This window comes from Salarias fasciatus, chromosome 9 (assembly GCF_902148845.1).
Source record: "Salarias fasciatus chromosome 9, fSalaFa1.1, whole genome shotgun sequence".
In the NCBI taxonomy this organism is placed as follows: domain Eukaryota; kingdom Metazoa; phylum Chordata; class Actinopteri; order Blenniiformes; family Blenniidae; genus Salarias; species Salarias fasciatus.
Window position 1 is genome coordinate 7,753,997 of NC_043753.1, and position 24,768 is coordinate 7,778,764.

Below are 24,768 nucleotides of genomic sequence, written 5' to 3' on the forward strand. Positions count from 1 at the left end.
CCTGTTATCTTTCTTTTTCCACCCAAATACCTGTGCAGGCTGCTTCCAAAGAAGCTCTTTGGAAAGCGCAGAAATGGTTTCAGTAAATCCTCTCTGGAGAGAAAGTTGTATTCCAATGGGTGTGAAAGTTTCTCTTTTCCAATGCATTAAGCACAGTTCACTTGTTTCCTCTGGTGGTTTCCTAATGGTACAGCAAAGGCAGCGCACACTGAGGAGACATCAACAAAAAGGAGTTTAGATTCGTTTTTTCATATGAAAGCAAGACGATGAAGCTCTTTTTCCTGAGGTTTTGCCAAGATGGAGATGCTGATTTTGAGATTACGATCATGATTCAACTCGACCTCCACACTTCATGTCAGTGGTTCAACCTTGCTCTTCGTTTCAGTCATTCAATGAATTCAACGATACTATATGTCATTTGCATGTTTTCCCTGTGCATGATCGGGTTTCCATTGACATCTATCCACAATCAACACCCCTGCTTGTTGGGTTAACTGGTGACTCTGAATTGAACTAAAGCGGCCTTTAGGTGATGAATGGATGTCTCTTAACGTAAGGTGAAGACAAAAACAGAATGATTGAGATGACTGGCGATGTGTCTGAGACGGTAAAGCAGCTCGGAAAGTCATTGGCTGTAGGGTCAGCCTTGCTTTGACAACACTGAGTTTGTTGGATGACTCTCTCGCCGCTGCTATTTAACGACATTTCAGAAGCTCGGAGATATACGAGGCGGTGGCCTTAAAGCAACTGCCTCCAGACAGCGAGGGTAAATTCAATGAGCCATTATCCCGTAATTGTGGCTTCCGCTCAGCAGAAGTTATGTATCCGAACTGAAAGGTTCCACTGAAGGTGAAACAGGAGCTCTGTATTATCAACTTTCACCGTTCAGACTCCAAACCAGCCACCAAAACAAAGCTTTTAGCAAACCTTTGTCCGTCATGTATAAAACGTCCGTTATGCCTGCGTGGGATTCGGCTGTTTTACACAGGCTAATCCCAGCTGTTGCAACACTTGAGCCTGTTTGGTAAGCAGAGGTTTGTGAAGCTCCGGATTCCAGGTTGTAATCCTGACTGAGTCAATTTAGCAAACAAGCTTATTATGAATTACAGGCTGTGTTTTGCAAAAGGTTGTCATTCTGTCATATATTTCTTAATGTTCCGTCTTTGCTGTTTTGCATTTATTGTGCCTCTCGGTATGAATGCTGCTAAGCTCCACAGGCCATGTTTTGCATAAATTGTTTTGTGGCATAATTTTGGAGAGAATTTGTTGCCTGCACAAGCAGGAATAAAAACCACATATTTCTGTGACTATTTTCACGTTATAGGCAGAATTCAACATTTTTAAATGTGTGTGGAAGGATTTTAAACCGATGAGAGCGCGCTTTATTTCTTTTGTCTGAATTGGCCTAATGGGCTGGTGGAGCAAATCAAACTGAATTATTACGAGCTTGGCTCTCCCCATTTATCATGTCAGTCCTTAATAATAAGTAATATTATTTTAAATGTTTATATGTGTGGGCAGGTGATGTGAATGAGACTGTGGGGGGAGACTTTGATGCTCATGATTAAGTGTTTCTACAAGTGGGGACATGTTGCTGTGTGGGCTCATCATCTGGATGCAGAGGTTTCAAAATATGTTCTACACCTTGAAATCATGAGGCCAGAGATTCCATTGCTGCCCTGGACTTCTTTCAGCACTTCTAAAAACAGGTGCTGTAGTTCTTGATGCCACAGGAAAAATGACACATTTTAAACCTGCAGAATAAAGGGGGGTAAAAACACAATTCCACACTGTTGCTACATCTGCACAGCTTCACACCATCACCCCTGGCCTCTATGGCTCCCATCTGCAGGCTCATGATGTCAAATCAGCCTCTTACCTGTCTGTGCACCACTCTGCTGTTGCCCTAATGGCTGAATAAACAGTTTAGCACTGATTGTTCCCTCAGTGGCGTCTCATCCAGAGGTGTTGAATTACCCCCGTTGGCCCCCCTCTCCACACTCCCGCTGCATCTGTATCTCCTCCACAACTCCTCCTGCTCATTAGCTTAAGCCCTCTAATTGTACCGTTCCTCTGATAAGGGTGGGCGTCATAAAAATTCCAGAAGTTGAGTCGGTGTTTATGAAGAGTCTCCTGGCGTTGGCTGCCTCCGAGCTGAAAGGGAAAAGCTAATCTTGGCCGCGACTATCTCTGGCCTCCATTAGGGGCCCGTTAATGTGTGGGCCATGCAGCAGGGTTTGGAGACAGAGGGACTGGGGAGTTGTTTTTGTTTGTATGCGATTGCTGGGAAGTACACAGTGTAATGGCTCTGGGTGTGGCAGCTGCTCCGTAAATGGAAAAGGCTGCGGGGCCGCGGAGGCAGACGGCGGCTCGCTGGAGGAGCAGCTGGAGCGCTCTCTGGTACTCACGGCCAGCGGCGGGTTCGGGGAGGCAAGCGAGAAGCTAACTAGCTTACCCGTGGCGGCTTCACGATGATGTTCGACCATCCGCTGGCGACGCCGCTGGGCCTTCACAGGAAGCCCTCCAGGGTGGAGACGGCCAAGAGATTCTGGAGGGTGAGTCCGATTCCACCCCACTGACAGACACCTCTGTCTGTGTGCTGGCTAAGAGACAGATTCTGCATGCAGTGTGAGGAGCTTGTACTCTGTTAGACAATATAAAGTGCAATACTGTAAAATAGCTTCTTCTTTTAAAGATCGATTGGAGAGTCAGCTTTTGGAACAATTGGAAAAAAAAAAAACAAAAAACATTTGTTTGCTTGCATGCTGCAGCTCTAAAAGGATTTAAAGAGATGCACGCTTGGCTTTGCTTTATATCTTCATCTTTTCTGCATCATTCGAAAGGGTAAAAGATAGGTCACTCCAGAGAAAGATCACTGCGGAAAATGTTCTTTAAATACCAATGAAATCCCCGGCACAGAGCTTTACTGTTGTCTGGAGAACCATCCCAGCTCGCTGATTAAGACTTGTCCTTATCGCTCCCAGCAAATCAGCCTAATGAGCCTGTAAAAGACCAACTTCTGCTCCCTTTGAAAAGCTGCCTTCCTGAAAAGTCTCAACCAGATCAAGCTCTCCTCAGAGAGAAGCCAGCCTGCAAGTGTGTCCATCTTTTTAAAAGGTTATCCCAGGAGAGGTGAGAACCTAATGAAACTGCATCGTGTCTGGAGGTTGGACCAAAAAAAAAGCAACACAGGGTGTTCGGCACCTGCCTGAGTCGGTCAATATTGCATTCCCCCAGGACGATGGCTTTAAAGACAGCGTTCTCCTGCTGCATTCAGGCTGAGTAACTCATCCAGCCGGAGTCAAATCTCCACGTGAATCTGCACTGTGTCTCGATCCCCATCATCTCCCTTGCTTTGCTTTCTTTTCCTCCCAGCCTGCATCAATCTCGCCTCTTTTCCAACACCCGGGAGCTTTCCCTCCGCTTTAATCGCCATCGCTCTCGGTGTGCACAAGCTAAACTCTCCCCATCTCACACTGTCGACCTTTACTCTCCACTATTTGATTTGCACTATGTAGTGCTCCACCTCACTTGACTCTACTCTGCTGAGTGTCAATCAGGACGGGTCTGCACGGACAACAGGTGCAGCACTTCAGCTCAGACCTCTTTAGTGCCTTTTAGATGCTCGCATTTCTTCATTTGAAGAGGAAAGTTTTTTTTTTTTTTAAATCTTATGAATTAGAAATGCACACACACCCTCACAACCAGCTGATTTATGCATGCCGAGGGAAAAACTCAACACCAAATCAATAGCTTTCTTTATTTTCACCCCAAAATACAATTTTATGTGCAAAGTGAAGCCGGTATCGACAGATAATGATGTCAGTCGTCTGTTCAAGAATTGATATCCTGCACGTTTATCCTTTTCATAAAGATGCTTAAAGTCCATTTTGGATGTGCTGCTTTCTTTCTTCATGAAGGTTTAGTAACAGATTGTAGAGAAAGAAAATATAGAAGGATGCTGAGTTTCAAAGCATAGAAGGAAAATACTTATATTGTATCTTTTATTGCTTTCCGTAGGAACAATATCAGCTCATGCTGTTTTTATCAATCCCTCACAATGTCGATATGTATTCTTTGGCTGCATGGTTGTGTAGTGGTTAGCACTCTTGTCTCACAGTGAGAGATTTCGTGGTTTGAGTCTGGATTGAAGTGAGCCCAACATGGCCTGAAGACCCACTTACTTGACAACCTTTTCAAGTGAAAATGGAAAACTCTTGCTGTGTTTTGGCAGTTTTTTTTGCATGACAATGGTGCTCAAAGACACTGAAAATGTAACTTCTTGAAAAGTCTCCGACTCTGTATCCGTGTAAATTGAAGGTAAATACATTGGATGGACCTTTCGTGACGTCACCCATAGTGTTCTGAAATCCTGTTATGAAGATTTGAGCGAGTCCAGCAGGATGTCTCCGTATTAAACATTTGAAACTAGATGTAAATGTGATTGGGCCAGCCTGTCACATGAACACATCACGTGGACAGAGGAAGCGCTGTGATAGGGCAATTTATGCAAAATTTTAACTCATAGTATAAAATCAACAGATGATTTATGTGAAAATCAGAGCCTGGTCAAAACGTCACGGTTGTAGAAACTAGCGATAGAGACCAAAACATGTTCCTAAACTGGGCATTACAGCTACCGTGCATGACAGAATGCACACCATAACCATAGTAAACTGTTCTTCAGCAAACGTGCCAGTAGAAAGATCATAACGTTTGCCTTCAGAGTGGCAAGACTCCCAGCCCATATTCTCCTGGGACTTGGTAGATAGATTTAGAGTTGATAGTAACTCGGAATCCAAGTTAGTCATCTGTCTATGGAAATGTCTGTTTACTCTCCATTGTTAATGGTTATAATGTATTGTACTCTTTGCTGCCCTCATTTTCAGCATTTCTGTCAGATATGACGAAACTCTTCTGAAAAGCAAATTCTTTTTCACTTGAAGTGCTCTCGTGTAAACGGGTATTAAGTGTTTTACAAAAACAACGAAAAATATCCCAGTGCATTTTCATGTGATCAATATATGTCTCGCTGATGCCTCTGTGTGATGTGACTGCGGTTGATCGGGGGGACAAATCACCGTCTAGTTCACCACCTCCCCCACTGCCCTGCACAGCATTTAGATGTCTCAGCTCCTCCCATTGGGTTCACTCTCACCAGTCTCCAGAAGCTTGTTCCCAGACGCAGCAGGCAGCCATGGTAACCCCCACAAAACAAAGAAAATCTGATCTCCGATTGATCCACCATGAAACCCGGCCAGTACTAAAGAGCTGATGGTTCATACTAGAGGATTGTTTAGCAAGGGAGAAGAAGAGAATTTAGTCCAGGAGTTATTAGAGACAAAGAGCTGAAAGAAGAGTGAAGGCTCTGGGAAACTTACTGACGCTGCAGCATATATTACCGTCCTCAATGCCCAGGTGACTGGATATTAGAAGGCAGATCGATGGACTGCAGAGAAGAAGAAGCTGTAGGCATGATTTCCTTTGGAGTACACCATCTGCAGCACGTTTAGACTCTCCAGGGTACAATCGGTTTTGTGGACATTTCTATACATTCACAATACACATAATAAGGGAGCATCCATCTTCACACGCACTAAATCCAGCATAGGAGGCGCTTTATCCTGCGATGAGTCCCAGTCAAAACAGGGTATAAGACGGTACACACCATACTGAAAAACATATCTAATGCTAATTTAAAACTGTCAGTTAATCCACCAATTTATTTGGCTAAAGATGATTTGGAACACACACAAGCTCAAAGAGAACATATGAACTCCAGACAGTTGAACATCATCGGCATATTGTTCAAGCCAGAAACCTTCATACAGCTACATTACTCTTCTGATTACCGTGAGGTGTTTTTGAGGAGTATTTCAGATAGAAAATAATGAAAACATATTTTCTGAGCCCACTCTCCCCAAATGTTATATTGGATTGGGAGATTTTAGGCAAAGTGTTGTCAATATTAACTCGTCTTCCATACATGGTGCTTAATCCAACTTTGTACGTTTCTGGAAACAATTCCTGCTCACTGTGGTTGAACTTGGTTAATGTGCAAGTTGGGAACAGAGACACAATATCTCACACACATACACCTGTTACTGCTGAAGCTTGTTTATGCTCTATAGGTATACATATCTATAACGATATTGAGAAAAAGGAGCACTCAGAGGCAACGTTGCAGGTCTTGGTGTTCTAAGAGAATCCATGCTAACTGGTGGCACTGCTGGTCTGTATCCGTAGGCTTCCAGGACAAAAATCTGGTTATAATGAACACAAAGTACAAACAGAAGATTTCATATAGCGTCTTTGTAACGTTGAGTACAAATGAATCTCAAACAATGAACCATCAAGGTGTGTTTTTGGACTGTGGGCAGAAATCAGAGTATCTGAACCACCGCTGCATGAACAGAAGGAACATGAAAACGGGCGGCTGTGGCTCGGTTAGCAGAATTGTCGTTTCTCAATTGGAAGGTTGCAGGTCCGAATCCCCATCTCCCCCTGTCCACGTGTTGAAGTGTTGTTGATCAGGACACTGAATCCCAAACTGCTCCAAAGGGATGGATTGACAGACTGTGTGTGCGTGTGAATCAGTTAATGTGATTTACAGTGTAAAGCGCTTTGGGAAATGCGGTAGGAAAATGCTGGAGAAATTAAATCCATTCACGTCAAGGTTTGAACTACTCGGATTGGATTTCAAGCAGGAATACTCCTGCTGTGAGACAAGAGCGCCGACCACGACACCCTCATTGTGTTTCAAGATGTTTACTGAAACCTGCATTTTCTATTTCTGTGAGTAGTAACTCTCAATCTCACTAGCATTCATGTAGACATTTTTGGAAAAGTTTTTCCAGACAATTGAAAAAAAAAGTTGATAAATAAAATTCCTCAAGACCCGAAAGACAAACTTATAAAGGGATAAAAATGCATTATTACAGAACCATCTATAGATGTACCCTATTTATTTTGAATCATCTGTCTGAATTTCAACCCATCGGCCGATTTCTCAGTTGGCTTTTTAACTCTACGTCCATTTTAAGTCAGGAATGTGGCTAATCTGAACCCCCACCAGTAACCCATACAGTCAGGTCTGGAGAGAAAATGGTTAATGTTTCAAACCGAGTGTACTGCACACACACTTGCTCCGGTGTCCTCCGTTCTTTAATGGAATGAATAACTCTCCATTATCTCAGTCTATCCACAACAACATCCTTTTCTTATCCTGACACATTAGTCTCCTGCTGTCACCCTCTTCAGACGTAGATACTGCAGTAATCAGAGAATTATGCCACCATGATTATTACAACCAGCATTATCTCCACAAGGTGTTTGTAATTTGACGGTTTCTGAAATCACTGGATGAATTCAAATAAGCAATCTCTTCTCTTTCCAAGACAGTGAGCCTGTTTCTGGCAATATGTAGAGTAAGTGAGTCGACTTCAGGGCCATATCGGGGTCAGTGGAGTTTTCTGCACCTTCATTTCTCAAAGCAATTCTTGTCCACCCATCCAAACAGCTTCCCCCGCTGCCCAATCAAAGGCAATTTGCTTTATGTGCTATTGACAATCTGCTGTTACCTTTGCAAGTTTCTGCAAGCAAAATGCAAGCCGTCCAGGGGTCTTCCCAGTTTCCTTTTCTCCGGTGACAGAACACAGCGTTTGAGGCAAGCTTTCCCCGTCATTACGTCGAATCAGTCACACGCAATCTTGTTTATGTCTCCAGTTTCCTGCGGTTCTCTTCAGGTTTCCAGAGGAAAATAAGACAGAGGGGTTCCTTTCATGCAACGCCTCCGATTTCTGAGGTTTCTCTCAGCTTTTCTCCAGCTTTGACGTTACAACTTTCAAAAACAATGCTGGTATTGAAGTCTGTGGAGAAGATGTTTGATAACTCCGTCAATCACGGGCTTGTTTACATGTCTGTATACTTACCATTGTTAATATTTTTACTGTGCGTGTGTGTATTACAATAACAACCAACAGCACCCACCAGTGGCCTAATAAGAGAACTGCACCGTTTTCAGAGTTTCTACAGACATCGTTTTCATAAAGTTGTCATGTAAACGCAAACATTTTCTGAAATTAAAACTCCAAAGCTCGGAGTTTTCACTTGAGACATTGTCATTTGGATTGGAGCTTAAAAAAACTTCTTAAAAAAAAAAAAATTAAACTTGCACTAGTTTTCTATATTAAATTAGAATATCATTAACATGTTTTATTTACCCTTTGTTTCACCTTATATCATCAAATTATCAACATATTACAGCAAAGCCCATCTGGACGCCGTTCTGCATGTCATTAAGCCTCCACTTTAATTCTGTCAGCAGGCTCATGTTTATTTCTTGCATAATCGAGGTTGTCCTTGGTTTGGCCTGCACTGCAGCATCTCCCAGTCAAATCCTCACTGCCCATCAAAAATCAACATTTATTTTCTTTTTGAGGATTTTTTTCTGCTTACTATTGAATTTCTTCTCATGTTCTTTGACCATAACAAACTGCCCTTACCTTGGATGAAAACAAGGGCTGAATTTGAGACTTTCATTTTTGCTATTTTCTTAAAACATCAGTGAGGTGCCACCCACCCACCCATCTATCGATCAGATTAGAGACCTACTCTCTCTCTCTCTGTCTCCTACACTACACACCTTAGCCTCATATTTTCTAATAAAATGTAACCTACACTTGAAATGATGGCATAGTTTGATAAGTTACCAAGTAGGGATGTCCCGATCCAATCACGTGATCGGAAATCGGCCTCGATCACGTGATTACGGACTCGCTCGAGATCGGAAGTTTCCTCCCGATTTGGACTCGGTTGGATACATACGTTTATTTTTTCTTTAATTTCCTTTTTAACCCATTGAAGCCCATTTACGGTAGTTGTGTTGTTGCGCAATTCTATGATTAAACCCGGAAGCGCTGTTGCACAGTTCTACCATTGACGGTGGGTCTTTTTTTCTTCTTCTTTGCGCTAATCAGCTGTTTCTTTGCCAATGAAATGCATAAAACTCGCACACATGCATAACTGATCCTGTTTCCGGGTACAGATCGTGTTGCTGCACTGCCTCCTACCTTTGTATTGAACGTTTCTGGCCACTGCTGCACACGCCCGGCTTTAATGGGTTAAATGAGATGTATTTAGGTTTTCCGTCCTACAGAAAGATGTAATTACAGAGAAAATTTATTTTCTGATTATTTTTAGTCACAGAAATGCACTGTTCTAAGTTGTTTTGAATTGACGTTAAGAAAATAAAAAAGGAGAACTTTTCATAAGTTTTATAGTTTTTTTTATAGATAATTTACATATTTTACTATGTTAGAAAAGAATCGGATCGGGACTCGGAATCGGCAGATACTCACAATGATAGGACTCGGACTCGGTGGCAAAAAAACCTGATTGGGACATCCCTATTAGCAAGGGTCCTGGATTTTTAGGCTGTCGCTCAAAAAAAAGTGTAGCCATTCAACCGAATTACCTTTTATCCTCCGCATAAGCATGAATAACAACCTTCGAAATCTACTGTATGGCTACGCTTTTCATATCCAACGCAGTAAAGCGGCTTTTTCCCGGTAGACATTGTACTCTTGCAAACGATCTGAGATGGACTGATTTGCAATTCCAACTTGTTTTTCTCAATCTTTTCCCCCCTCAGATTTATGCATTTTATGCATGGCTGCTCCCAGTAATTTGACGGTGGCAGAGTGCGGCGGAGTCTGCCTTGTACCTTGTCTTGTCTTTTTTTCTTTTTTGTCATCAGCTCATAAAACAGGAACAATACATTTTTCCCTCATTTATCAATGACTTCCACACTCCCTCCACTCCTCTCTTTCCTCTCCGGTATCTCAGATTTTGGGAGATCTGTGGCAGACGACGTCCCGGTGGTTCGAAACTGAAGCGTCTGTGTTGCCGCTACCTTTTTAACAAAAACCTAACTTGCAATGAGTGATCCTCCTGCAACAATTAGCCAATTAATTAGGCACTCAAACGGCAGAAAATGAGCTGCTGGTTAATTGGGGGATTGATTAAGCATTTAATGAGGCATTTTACTGATTTTTACCCGTCGGTTTAAACGTCGTGGAGTGCACTTTTATATCTCTAAGAGTCAAGCTTGATCCTTAATAAAAAGCTAGAATATTATTTCCTGCTTCAATTGTGCCCATTCTTTGATAAAACTGCCTCTGGCAGCTGCAAGTGCAAAAAGAAAAAAAAAAAAAAGAAAAAACCCTGGAAATATAAAGTACAAATTCAAACTCATTGCATTTTCCACCTTCCCAAATGTGGACAATTTTGCATTATTATTTACACTTATTGATTATGTTAGTTATTCAGCCCCAGTAGAAAATGGGAAGAAACCATTAGTGGTATAAAGCCAATTTTACCACCTTTAAAGCTCCGTCATCCATCATGTTTTAGCTGGAAGGGTTGCAGGCTGTTGTTGTCCTTTTTCCAGCTTTGAGGTATGAGGCCATAACTCAGCTAATATTGGTCTGAGAATTAATGTGCACGCGTAATTTATGGCCCTCTTAGACAAGGTGCTTTATAGCTTCATGCAGTATTTATACACACTGTATATTCAACCGCACTCTCAGGATATGGTCAGATAAGGAAACCCGCTCCGTACGACAGCGTCTGTGGCTACTGATGGAGCTTTAATGAGGACGAGGACCTTTTAAGGCTTCAACTTTAACTGCGCTGTCAGAATCTGCGTTATTATAAAGTTTTATGAACTTTGGAAATGTCTTAACCCCCAACTGTGCTCTTCGAAATACCCACACCACATCTGATTGTACTGTTTTCTTTGTATTTCGGGTCAAAAAAGGAGACTGCCAGACCTCAAGTAGTTACTGTTCCAGTGATTTTTATTGAGGGAGCACTGATGACGTGGAATATCTGCATCTTTAAATAACGCAGGCGCATGTATGAAACAAAAATTGCCGCAAGAGTAAATGATTTCATTTGGATCAAAAACAGCTTTGTCATCTTAGATGGGGATACTCAACTTCTCCTCAACCTCATTAATAATAGAATTACCATTAACTTTACAGCCTTTTCATCTGCGTTTTTATGCATTTTATCCAATGAAAAGTATGCATGTGCCTCATCTGGCTTTTTTCAGAGTGGTGGCATATCTGGGAAGGCTTGATGCAGTTTAAATCGTGGATAATACACACCTGAACAGTATCAGACACATTCGCATATGCAAGTCCTGACTCCTATGCTTCCTTTGTTATTCCCACCTCAGAACCTCTCAGCCTGGAGTAGTTATTGTTAGGTGTAATGCAGAACTTTAACATGGCGAAATGTGAAATATAGTGAATCAAAATCGAATTTCGGGCCGGTATTCGTCTCACAGCCGAGGAATAAAGGCCAGTTCCTCACAAAGCCGGGGTAATACGCTTTAGGGATGGTGCGGTTACCTGAATTCCAATGAGTCACATTACAAGTTGAGTGTGTTGAACACTGACTCACTCCAGCAGCATGACTCACGTTATGTGGAGCCATTCCGGTCACGGCCGCTCTGCCATTATTTCGGTTGTTGTTCGGGTTCTGACTCCAAATCGCCGCTGTAGTCGCTGCAGATGCTGTTTATGAAGCCGCAGCAGGAAGGGAGTAGTCACTCACTTTGATTGATCATTTGTGCAGGAAAAGCAGAGTAGGAGTGAAATTATTGTAACAAAGGGAATTTTCGTATAATTTGCATCAATGAAATATGTAAATTGAGCAATTTCCTGACTATATTTGTGTCACTCACTCACTTTGTTGGATTATATAGAAATCACTGAGGTCAGTTGGAGGTCATCCAGCAAGACGTAATATCAGTGAGCAGGTTGAATCCAGTTCAGTTACAACATTTAGGTGAATAAGTTCATGAATATACCATAAGCTGAAATGTTGCCTTAATCATGATTAAATCCTCCTAATATTGGCCTACTTTCAGTAAATACTCCAGCGTGGATGGTGGAGGTGATTAGACTCTTCATCCTCTCCCGGAGATATGATGGAGTCATTTACACTCCTTCCTTTGAACATCTAACAGATTCCTTTGTGCGCTTACTGTATATAAATGACTTTATAAACTTGCCAGACGAGAAGATTGAGTTCTTTGAGGTAAATTAATTTGTAATCACTCAGCCTTCCCGGAGACGCCAGGATGTGACTCCGCCGAGCGGCGAGCGGATCTGAGACGCAGGTTCTAGTGCTCGGCTCTTCTGAGAGCGATATTGCGGTGTCAAATGTTAGATGAGGCAGATGTCTGAGTGAAAAATAGGATCAGTGTGAACCCTTTATTATTCATAAGCTGAGGACTCTGGTCACTGCGTAGAAATTTATTAGAGGGCAACTCCCTCAACCTTTAAGCCGAGCATAGCTCTCGTCCGGGCCATGAATCTTGTCCGGATATTCCTCCGGCTAAATGGGAGAGCGGCTTTGTGTATTCATACAAATGGCAGGTGATAAGGGCAGCGGCTCCACGCTAATATGAGACTTGCTCCGGAACTCTTTGACATTTTTCAACCTGTAGGTTTTCTCTTTCAATTTATGATCAAACTAAACCTTTTTTTTTTCTGCCAGACTTGTGTTCTTGTCTATAAATAGAAGTAGACGAGTATCTATTTTCCCCCAAACAAACAAAATCTTAGCGTGATGTCAAGAAACAATACAAAATGTGACAATTCTACTGAATTATTTTGACATCAGAATATTTTTATTTATTTATTTATTTTAATTTTTTTACCTTCGTGTTAAGGTTGTGGAGACAAAAATCAATCCAAAATCTTTTCATTTTGGTGAGAGGTTATCAACCTGGGACATGCAATTTCTAAAGCCCCATTTAGACACAGTTTCAAGTGAAAGTGGTTTGTTTTTTGTGTTTGAATGGCAATGTTTTAAATACAATATCCATTTCCATGGAAACTGCAGCAACAATGAAGATAATGTAATGAGCATGCCAGGCCCGAAGTTGGCGCTGTTGGTAGTTTTTATAATAAAACCAGACACACGTGTGCTGAGCCGCTTGAAAATGTCCAACAAGGCCTGGGGCTTGAGTCTGTGATTTACTTTTTGTTGTATTATTCTGAACTGAGAGGAGACATCGGCGCAGGGTTTCTACAACATCACATCGTGCAATTTTTGAGTTGTGCTGAGCACATTTGGAAAATATATAATATTTCTTGAGTAGTGACAAAATGAACATTAGTTTCAAAAAAAAAAAAAAATGTGCTATCGATACTTGGAGTATTCATCTCACCACATTTGAGCAACAGGTTTGGTAAGATGGAGACCCAAGTGGCTTTTAAGGATGAATTTCTTTTAGTTATTTTTTTTTTTCTTTGCTAATGTGGCTCATTCTTCCCTCAAAGCGCTAATGAGATTTCTGCTGAACACGCTGTGATAACCAGCAGTGGGAGATCCCATCTCCTTCCGCCCACTTTGATCAGTTGTTTCCAAAAAATTGAATTTGCTCCACTGAGTGCACTTCTGAGCTGGCGTCGATGTGCATCGTGTTTCAGTTTTGTAACGTGGCGCTGACGGCGGCGCATAATGCGGACGTCCCGACACTTCGATGCCCCGCCGTGAAGCTCCTGTCAGGCGTGAGCACAGATTTCCAGGATCTACACCCCGGTAATAACTGTAGATTACAAGCAAAAGCATTTTCAATATTTAATAAACACCAAAGAACACTTTGGTTAAATGCTAATCTGAAAAATGTTTGACCCACTCTGGTGTGCTGGAATAATAATGCTTAAATCTGCTCTTTGTATGCATGACCGGGCTAACTTACTAGAGAGACCTTTTATGTCGTGATCAAATATTTATATTATAATGGTTTGGATGACAAAGCTCTTTTCTTTCTTTCGACAGCAGTAATGGCACATTTGTCTGTTCCTCGACCTATGAGAATTAGACAAGCTGTTAAAAGTTCGGAGACATACTGTGGAACATGGAACATTTCAGACTATCTCGTTTGCAGCGGCAACAGTGAGGGCAGTGGTACAGAGGTGGAGTTTCTGAGCTGTACTGTGGATGGCTCTGTTTCAGACTAGTGGTTCCCAATCTTTTTCTCTTGATTCCATATGTTCAGATTATTAAATGTCAGTCTTCTCTGGAGTGAGGAGTGGAAACCCTGTCTTTGGATGCCTGCTGAATTTGCTAATGAACCAATCACATGGCAGGAATTCAATGCATTCCAGCGTGTGGAGATGGTGCAAATGAGCCGCTGAAGTTCAAACTGGGCATGAGAATGATGAAGAAAGGTTATTTTCGTGACTGTGAGCATGGCATGTTCTGCTGAACTCTCTCAGAAAAGGAAATAGTGATAGAGACCAGAACATTTTCTGAGACCGAGCGCTTTATATGTTTATTTGCACTCTGAAAATCGTCGTTTTTGAATGGTTTCCAATGAGACTGGGCTCTTTTTGAAACCAACATCTTCGCTCCTGCTGGAATTTTCCCACCATCACGGCTTTTCTGCACTTCTGCGTTATCTTCGCCTTTTACCGGCAGAGGTTGGCGCTTGGGTGAACCTCGATTTTCTTACACATTTTGAACTCTGAGTATCAATAATCCACCTGAATGTTGCTGCTGACCCTGTAAATCCACTACTGACAGCAGTTTAAAACCGTCAAAGCTCAAATCATTGAAAAATCTTTCTTTCGCCTGACTTCAGTGGACCAAAAAGTCCTTCACAGCACACACACACACACACACACACACACACACACACACACACACACACACACACACACACACACAGTGCTGATGGACCTGATGTGTTGGCCGGTTTGTGTGTTCTTTACACTAATTGAATTACCTTAAGGATCAGTGGTTTCTGCGCATTACTTCCATATATCAGTCCAAACGACTGAGGAGTTGGCCAAAGGGAGCTCGCCGCTCGCTCCCTCTTTGAGGACAGCGTCTCAAACCGCCAGTTGTCCATATGCTACAAGCAATTATCACAACAACAAAAAGAGAAAGAAACATGCAAACAATGGAGCTGATCTCTGAAGGATGCCTCGATTTGTTGAACACACCAAACATATAGTTTAAGATAAAGGTATCAGAACCCAGGAGATGGGTTGAAGAATGCGATTCATTTCTCTGGATTTTGCTGCTTTTTTGACACTTTTTTTTTTTTTGAAAGACTCCAGTATCTCTCGCTGTCATCTACACGATGTTGTAACGGCCATTATTCAAAGCTGACAGGATGTAATGGAGAACTTGGCTAGTGTATTTTGTTTTAATGTTTATCTTGAAGAAAAAGAAGTTGTGACTGCAAAGACAACGTCACTCAAGGCAGTTCGATATGTTGGTCGCCACAGTGCAGCAGACTTTGTATTTAACAAAGACCTGTTTGAGCAAACAGCCTGAATGGTGGCTCTTTCAAGTCACACATGTCACTGTGAAGAATCTGCAGGACTGTATTCAAAGGAAGTGGCTGACGGAGCAGAGAAACTCACTTAGCATTTCTTTTGTCTGTTTTTAACTATATTAGACATGCTCCATTGCAGATTCCTCTCTAAAAGAAATTAGAAAACGAACATTAATTGAATGCATTTTCACAGATAAACATAAACCTTCATATTATAAAATAATCATTAGCTCTAATGAAAAATACCCGGTGAAGTGGTGCGTGTCCCTCCATCATTCACATCTATTAAACTCCCCTTTCCTCTCCTTGATCGTCATGTTTCAAAGTTGTTTACTTGCTGCTGCTGTCTCAGACCTTCACTGCACTCCATCTTCCAGGTGATGCTTTTAAAGGATGTCTGAAATAACCCCAAAAAAACCCTCAACCGGACCGTACCCATCTCTTCTGTCAAACCATGACATTTTACCTGCAACAGTTTCTGGTTTCTTTAAAGGTCGATGAATAAAAAAAAGTTGACATATTGAATGAACAGCATTACTTTTTTCCTCCTCTTTTCCTTATCAACTCTTCGACTTTATCCAAGATTTCAGGCAAGAATTTGGAATGTTTTCTTGATTTGAATTGATAAATGTTTCATTTCAAGCTGTATATTTTTGTTGCGTTTCATGCCCAAAACGCAACAAAAATATAGAGCTTTTTAATCCCTGCAGTGAGGAAATTCCTTTTTCCTGCATTGACCCATCCTATTTCTAGGATGCAGAGGTGAGGCCACATTACGGCGCTTCAGGAGAGCTGATGAGGGTCAAAGGTCGAGAATGTTAGATTTCAATAGTACTTTCAGAAATTTTGAATGTTCTAGATTGTGTGAAAGTTCCAGAATCACAGAGTTCTAGAATGTGGGCAGTTCTACAATGACTTGAAATATCCTTAATACAGACCTCATGTTGGAAATGCTTAGTTTACAGTATTGAAATGTAAAGCGGTTGTGACATATAAACTCTTCATTTCAATATCTCAAAGAGCTATGATTACACTTTTATGCCTCTGGGTGCAGCCATGATTTTCACAGCCTGATAGATAAAAGCAGCGTTCCATGGCAGCGTGTGCGTGTCTGTGTGAAGACAAGTACAGATGTGTGAGGTCTGGAATGCTGACTGCGCAGCAGCTGATAACAGCAGAATTAGTGAAGGCCGACAGGAGTAAAGGTCTGCTGATGAAACTGCTGAGAGGCGAGAGGACGGTGGCCTCAGAGCGAGAGCAGGTCACCCTGAGCACTCGGTCGATCGCAGGAGAATCTTTTCTTCATATTGATGATGAAGAAAAGAGCCTTGATGCTGTATTTCACTTACTGTATGAACCAACCATTGACTTCCACCGTGGTGCACATGTGCAGTAACTACATTTCAGAAAAAAAACACCATTTCCCTCAAGGTTTAAGATTGACTATGTTGTGTTACAGAGATGCTTTCTGGACTGGTGGTCTTGATCCAGCTGTATCTGCAGTGTTAAAACATCCATTTCCAAACCAACAAGTGTTTTATAAAAGCTGTGGATCCATCACCTGTAGCGTCACAGCTTGATACCTTCATGGAGACGTAGAGACTGTCTGGCATTAACCAGCCACATGCTGTGCAGGAAAGGTTTTCTGCGCCGCTTCACTGAGGTACATTCAGGACGGCCCTGATGAGAGGCTTCCTCTTTCTCCATCCCATGTCTCCTGTCTTCCTTTTGTTTGTCGACTTGGCGTTCAATAAATTTGCAGAGGGATCAAACTTAAATGACCTCCTGCTGTCCTCCTAATTGTCCACAGTATAATCCACCTCTGCGTTTAGCTATCGATTCCTCTTTTCCAGGAAGAGCGACGTGAGAGTCGCTTCCGCATGTCAACAAACCAGCATGCAACTTGTTGACCTGTGAGGAGACGCGAGTTAGTGTTAGCAGTGGCTAGTCTGAACTTTAAAAGAAATCTAGCAATTGTCAAAATGACATTTGTTCAGGAAGAAGAGAGCTAGCTTAGCGTTAGAATCATTCCAGCTGTGCTAATGTCTGAAAAACTTTTAAAAAAATGTAGAGGTTTGTTTAGGAAGAACGTGTTTTAGGTTTTAGTTAGCATTAGCACAATTTTATTCAATTTAAAAAAAATAAAAAAATAAAATATATGTATGTATATATATATTTATATATATATATATATATATATATATATATATATATATATGTATATATATATATATATATATGTATATATGTATGTATATATGTATATATATCAGTGGCGGCTGCTGGTCTTCCAAAGAGGGGAAGCTCATTTTCAGCATACATTGTAATATGTGTAATCTGTTTTTTGTATGTAAATTCTATTAGCTTTCATGCCTTTTGTACGCCCTGTCAAAGTTAGACAGATCCTCAAAGCCCACTTGTGACCAGACAACACCTCCCTGAGATGGTTTCATCCAGAGGCATGGCCAGCAGGACATTTTATTGGTGACAGTGCTTCAGTCAGCAGCTCACCTGGTCAGACCAGGACAGCTGAAAGGACCTGTTACTTTTCCCCACCTTTCGGCACCAGCTCAGTCTTAGGAGTTGATCTGTTATGCAGTTTAACACCAATTTTCTCTTCGTAAGGAAGAAAATCAAATGGCTTCGCCAAAATCCGGTCCACAACATTCACATTTTCTGCCGTTGTGTGCAGCTAGCGAGCAGCTGGAGCTGCTGGAGGCTGGAGCTGTGTGAGAGAAGGGGAGAAGCTCCACAGCTGCTAGTCGAGGACAGAAACCACAGAGTGACCGAAACGAGTCTCCAAACACAACGCTAGTCGTTTTTCACAAACATAAAGTCTCCAGGGATCAGCAAAGCCTCCGAATCAACTCAGAACAGCAGAATGAAAAACTTCAGAAGCGCTTTGGTGCATTTTTTTTACTTCAAGATCGCTGATTTGCTCATTTCGCTGTCAATCAAGCTTCACACAGATCATCCAATCACCATGCAGAAGCTCAGCGTCCAGGCCAGCCCAATTTTCCATAGACCCCCAGAGACGCTGAGCGTCCGTGGGCGGGACCAGCCCAGTATGTTATCCAATGAGCGTCCAGTTTCACTGCAGCAGAACAACCCACTCTAGCTTCCGCATGGACGCTCAGCGTCCCGCTGTTTAAAGTGCCGTGCCGCTGCGAGGAGGAGTGAGAAAAAAGCCGAGTCAATTACTTGAGATAAGTAGCCAATTCTGAACAAAAGATGAACGTGTTGTAGCGCATATTTAGTCAATGAAATGTTCACACAACAGTAAATATTGGACCACTTATTTTTTGATATTTTAGGGGAAGTTGAGCTTCCCTTGCAGTCTTAGAGCAATCGCCACTGATATATATATATATACATATATATATATGTATATATATGTATATATGTATATATGTATGTATGTGTGTGTGTATATGTATATATATATGTGTGTGTGTGTGTGTGTGTGTGTGTGTGTATATATATATATATATATATAATTTGATTATATAAATGAAGTTAATGTAAAAAGAAGACGAGTATCATTGAAAATCAAATGTTAGCGTGATTCCTGATTCAGACATTCATTCATAAAGATGTCTTCCCTAGCATTAGCCTAATTCTGTCAGACTTTAAAACCTGTATTAATGTGATTCATGTAGAAAGTGTGTTTATCCAGGCCAGCGTTAACATTAGCAGTGTTCCAGATGGCTAATCTTTCTCCATCTAAAAGCTAAATTAGCATTAGCTACATAATATATACTAACATGTATATCAATGGAGAATAAATCAGGCAGAAATAAACCCAAATTAAAGCAGATTGATCTCACACCATTACACGTAGTGGTGGTTGTATTTTTAACCCCCGTGTAACTGTGACGTGTGAATCACTTGTCATCTGAGAGCTAATCCTCCGCCTCTGTTTACTGCAGGAATCTATTTCCCCCCATGATCCTCGAGCACAGCTGCAACCCGAGCGTCGAGGGTATAATATGTACGATTGGCCCGCAGCCTCCCAGCAGCGCCATTATGCACTCTTTCTTTGGCACCAATGACTTCTAATTATTGCTCTCCTGCTGCAGCTTTGCATCTATTTGATGGAAAAAGGGAGGAGGAGAGGGAGCGGGTGGTGGACTTCCTGTGTCGGCGCTGCGTCACTGAATCAACCTGAAGCTCGTTTTCCTGCACTCGGGCTACAGGAATCGCCGCTGCATGGCAGCATTTTCAGTCTCACGCCGGTGGCAAGTTGTCGTCAGGCCGTTGTAGAGATAAAGTCTTTCCATCCATGCATGGAGAGTTTGGTTTGTCTGTATTTTTGTCTCTGTGACGTAAACAAATGCCGGGAGACAATGACAGAGAGCCCAGACTTGTAAAAGGCCACCAGCCTCCGACATTCACACATACCTGGATTCATAGAGGACGAGATCATAATGCCTCTGCTTGTAGTTGTCTCCTTTTTTTTATCATTTGCAAACTTTTGTTGTGATTTTGAAGTTATTTAATGATTAATGTCGAACTGACTTTATCTTGCTGTCTTCTTATTTGTAAGCATTGTGTGTATTTGTCTTCAAAGTGTTATTAATTTTTTAAGCTGCACATATTACTGTTTTGCTTCTTCTTCTTTGATGGTTTTATCACCTGAAAGTGACTTTTATGTCCGTTTAGTCAAAAGTATGTCATCATTTCTGAATATGTCAAGGTTTTGGTGTCTTTCACCGCCGTGCAACTTCAACTTTTTTTTTTTGGACTGTAAATTGATCATAAAGTCTTGGCTATCAGCCATTATCGATATTGCTTTATCATTCCTTAGTCCATCTTCTGCATCTTCCATATAATTAAGAGTGACCATGAATTATCCTCTTTAAGTTGAAATGACATTATGTCAAAAGTAAGAAAACAAACACTAATCCAAATATGTGAAAAATCTGCTTGAGTTCAGCAGCGTAGCAAAAATATATCCTTATTTCCCCTCTGTGGAGAACAATGCAGTGAGCAGTATAGACACATCAAATCTCAGCCTTGCACTAAATAAAACACGAGAACAGCCTTCTCTATCTCCCTCGTCATGTTTCTGTGCTGCGGAAGGGAAGTATTTATTGTATCTGAAGACGTGTCTGTCGTCCCCAGACGCCAGCAGCTTGTATTTCAGCTCAGCGGGAAGCAGAAGCTCCTCATTGACACTTTGATCAGCCGACCATGTGCTGTTTTGATTTCTCTTTGATATGACAGTCTGGGAGCACCGTTTCTCCCCCCCCCAGAAGCACAACTTGCTCGCTGACACGCGCTGTGCATTGGTATTTCCAGGCCGGCCGGAGCCATCCGAATGCAGCCCGAGTCGCTGTTTCCCTCCTTCAACTACTGCTTTCTGATTTATGAGCGTCATTTTTCACCCCCTGAAAGCTCAGACCTGCCAAACTGTGATGTGTGAACCACACTGCGTTACTCTGTCAACAGGCCGGGCGCACACAGTGACGCATGGTTAAAAAAAAGTTTTAAAGGTAATTGCTAGTTCTATGCTGTAATACAGCTACTTTTTGTTAATGTTCAGAAATCATCCCTGCTAATCAACACCAAAAATATTAGCCAAATAGTGTTCAGATATTTTTATTCATTGACTTAATTGTCATGCATTCGTCCACCACTAGTCGGAGCTACAGAGCAGCAACACTAAAGTAGAAGACTACATTGAAAAAGAAGCTAGTGGAACAAGTTACAGCCATGTTAACCCAGATATTTGTGTATTAACTGGCTCCAAACAACTCTTGCTACTGTTGGCAATGCTAGCTCAGTGCAGTGGTTTCATATCAAATAAGATTTTTTTCTCACAAGATACATTTCACACAAGGTTTGGAGTAGTCGTGAAGTTGTTCACGTCCACAGCACCGCATGAAGTGAAGCTTCTGCGTTTTTCAGCAGCATTAAATATTAGATACAGTTTTTGAAAGTGATGATCGACTATATTTGAATGTAAATTACAACAAATTTGGACTGCTTTCTGAGCATTTCCTTTTTTTCCCAGACAAATTAATCCCAAGAAACATGGCTAGCTTTCTACAAACACCTCTAATCTTCCTCAGTAATGGTCCCTCGGGCTCAGGCTAACATTCACTATTTACGAATGTTAGCGAGCAAGTACCATGTTCAGCCCCCTTATTGCACGGGCTTAGCTGGGCTTAAGCACAAGGGTCTAAAGTTAGGGGCCTATCATGTTGGGAACACAATGAGTTGGAAAAAGTCAAACTGTTTGGTAACTTGTTCATTTTCCTATCAATCACTTTATACAGAAGTACGAGGCTGCTGGTTGATCCAGATCTCTTACTTCATAAGTGTAGCCTCACATCCTAGGTGTCCATCTTTCACATTTTGCTTGAGTGACAGTTGCAATGTGACTGGAAAAAAGAAATTTGACAAAAGAACATTGGTGAGAGAATAGCAACAGTGGAAGAAAGAATTACTAAAGTGCAGTCAAAATTTCACAGGATTCTTTAAAACTCCCAAGGAGGATGATAGGGCAGCAAGTGTGCGAATACTGGGCAGAAATTAGACTGGTCTCATGTCAGAATAAAAGCACTGGCCTGTCCACGTCGGATGTATAAACATCAGAGGAGATTTTTTTTTTTTCTTCATAAAAGCAAGAGAGAGTCCGTAAACTCACGCTTATGGCCACTGAGCACGACATCCTTCATGATTTGGATTTTAAGGGAATAATAACGGAATTCTCTGTAAAGAAGATAAGAAGAAATCACTTCTAAAAAGAAGATGCTCCATTAACTGCTTGTCTCTGCAGGTTTTCATTTATGGTTGAACATAGGTTGAAGAGGAATGTTGAAATGTTTAGCCGTCAATCAGTTTCATCTTCTAGAATCTGGCATTAAGGTCATGCTGCTATCCATGGTGCTGAATGTGTGTATATGTGTGAGTTTGTGTTTGTGTGCAGCAACATGGGTTTCACAGGGCTTATAGTGTGATTACTTGCTTCCATTGTTCTGTTTTTTGTTGATGGTTTGTGGTGATGATCATGTTAGTTCATTCATATGTAAAAAAAAAAAAATATATATATATAGTGGTTTTCTGTTTCAGAGAGGGAAAACTTGCTGTCCTATGTCCCGAAAGAAACTACTGTGTTTTGTGATGTAGATTACCTAGATATTACAGTTATTTATGATGAGACTCGGTAGATCTGGGGGATAGAATAGGGCCTACAAAATGTCTTGATGAGCATGGTCCGAGTGTTACAAGCAGTGAGAAAGGTTGTGTCGATTATCTGTAATATTTAATAAAAGTGGAAGTAGAGTAGAAATAGCATTGGCCTGTAGGGATTTTTTTTTTTTTTTTTTTTTTTTTTTGCCAACAGAAATGAAATATCGTGAATCTACAGACCTTTTTCGCAACCTGTTGTACTTTTTGATTGAAATGTTCATAAATCCACAGTGACCCTGAACGCTCCAGTTGGACTCGATTTGTCAAAGCGACAGACCCCTTCATCCGTCTCACTTATGTGGGCATGTCAGACTCCCTTTATCCAAATTGAACCCATGAATTCACATCCCTTCGTATGAACTTCCTAAACCCTCTGATAATGGTGAGATTTCCTCTCCTTGCTATCTGTCTGTTTAGATTTTGAGCTCTTTAACAGCAAGTCGTCCTCCTTTCAGCTCCGCCTGCCAGGACACATATTTGTCTGAGAAAGCATTTACTCGCCAATCCGTTTTAAGTAAATTAGTGAGGTAGGCTTGGGTCCGGACGATCGGAAATCCTTCCCCGGCTCATGTCCCTCACTGGGGAACAGTGGAAGGTCAAGTCATCCACCGCAGGCAACGAGAGAGAGAGAGAGAGAGATCCTCTCTCCTCCTCCCCTGTGTTTCCCTCCTGCTGCAAACAAAGCAGGTCATTATGTTCAATTATATTGGGCAGCCATTCAGCAATTAACCATCACAGCAAACATTACTTCACACACATTTTCTGGAGCCGTCAGAGTCGGGAGCTAAACAGGGCGGAACATAGAAGAACTGAGACACAGGAAGGCTTCACACCGTGAAGAAGGCTTCGGCACACACAAGAAGAACACTGCTGGGAATTAAACCTTTATTAAACCAGAGGAGTCCTATCCAGACTAAAGATGGGATTATGTGTCGATGAAGTTTGACTCAAACTTCTTGGAATGATCAAAACACTTGAAACATGTTAAACAGAGCAGCAGTTTTTATATTATTTAACATGGGCTTTTTCCCATATAAGCAAATGCTAAAGAGTCAAATCAGATGAAATGATACATTTGTTAAATTTTAATTAATTATCTTTCTTGGGGGCTCCTTGTAGCTTTAACTATTTTTTTTTTTATATATATACATTTCAATTCCCCTCCTCTCTCTTATCCCAAACTTTGACATGAAAAATGTGAATCTTTAAAATTAGGATGGTTTAGTCATTTGTGAAGAAAACTATACATCACAGCTTAACATATCAGCAAGCGGCTAATCCGCTAAAGCCGCTAAAAAGGGTAACAAAGCTAAAACCTCCATGATGGCCAAAACAATTTTTAAACAATCTACAAAGCTTAAAACTGCTAAAAGCAACTAAGCTGGTCGCAACTGCCAAAATAGAGAAGATAAGTTCAAGAGCTGTAGCAGGTAAAACACCTACAATAGCGAAACTAGGGATGTGCACAGCTAATCGTTTAATCGTTTAACCGCCTACTCATTTATTAAACGTTTAGTATTTTACTAGTTGGCTAAACACTGCATGGCCCATTTATGCTCCACATGTCCACACGGGTGTGTGTTGCGCGTTGGTCACCGCGCTGCACCGCTCCACAACTCAACATTGTTAAAAATGGGTAGAATCTGTTTAATACAGTCAGAACAATAATAGCACTCAAAAATGCTGTGACACTTTTGGTAAGTATGACACAATTTTTACTATATAGGCAAAAACATGACGGGCTATACTGATTTGTTTCCCTTCTTTTAAAGATTATAATCTTTTTTCTGAAAACATGTTTGGAAAGTTGGTAAACGATGATAAAGTTCACTGAATTGTGGGCTACATGGAAAACACCCTGTAGCTTTACAGTTTCAAATACTAAACGTCACGATTTGAGTTTTGATGCAGAAGCCAAATTTAGGAAATTGTAATCAGTGTAAAACCAAGCATGCATTTTAAACAATCATGTTCACATCTGCATTCTTTATAAAAAAGAACATTCACTTCAAAATCATCTCCAGTTGATTGTAACTTCAGAAGCCTGCGTGCACAGATTCAGGCTCTGCTCATTAAAATCGGCGTCATTACTGATCTGCTGGAGGTTTGGACAGTGAATCAGGACAGCTTCAGTGAAAGCAGCGATTCTGATAACGAATATCTGCCGGCGGAGGTTATTTGCTTGGTCTTTGTCAGATTCTGCC

General features: G+C 41.4%; 1 protein-coding gene across 2 annotated transcripts in view; it reads left to right on the forward strand.

Moving 5' to 3' along the window:
• Positions 1–24,768, forward strand: part of LOC115394511 (dipeptidyl aminopeptidase-like protein 6) — a 191,574-nt gene that overhangs the window by 18,453 nt on the left and 148,353 nt on the right. The window contains exon 1 of one of the 2 annotated variants that reach the window (XM_030099838.1): positions 1,843–2,555. The exons of the other annotated variant lie outside the window; for it this stretch is intronic. Within the exon in view, the coding sequence (XP_029955698.1) occupies positions 2,472–2,555 (84 nt within the window). The 5' untranslated portion in view covers positions 1,843–2,471. Of the gene's footprint in view, positions 1–1,842; positions 2,556–24,768 lie in introns of those variants that run through there. 2 annotated transcript variants of the gene reach the window in all.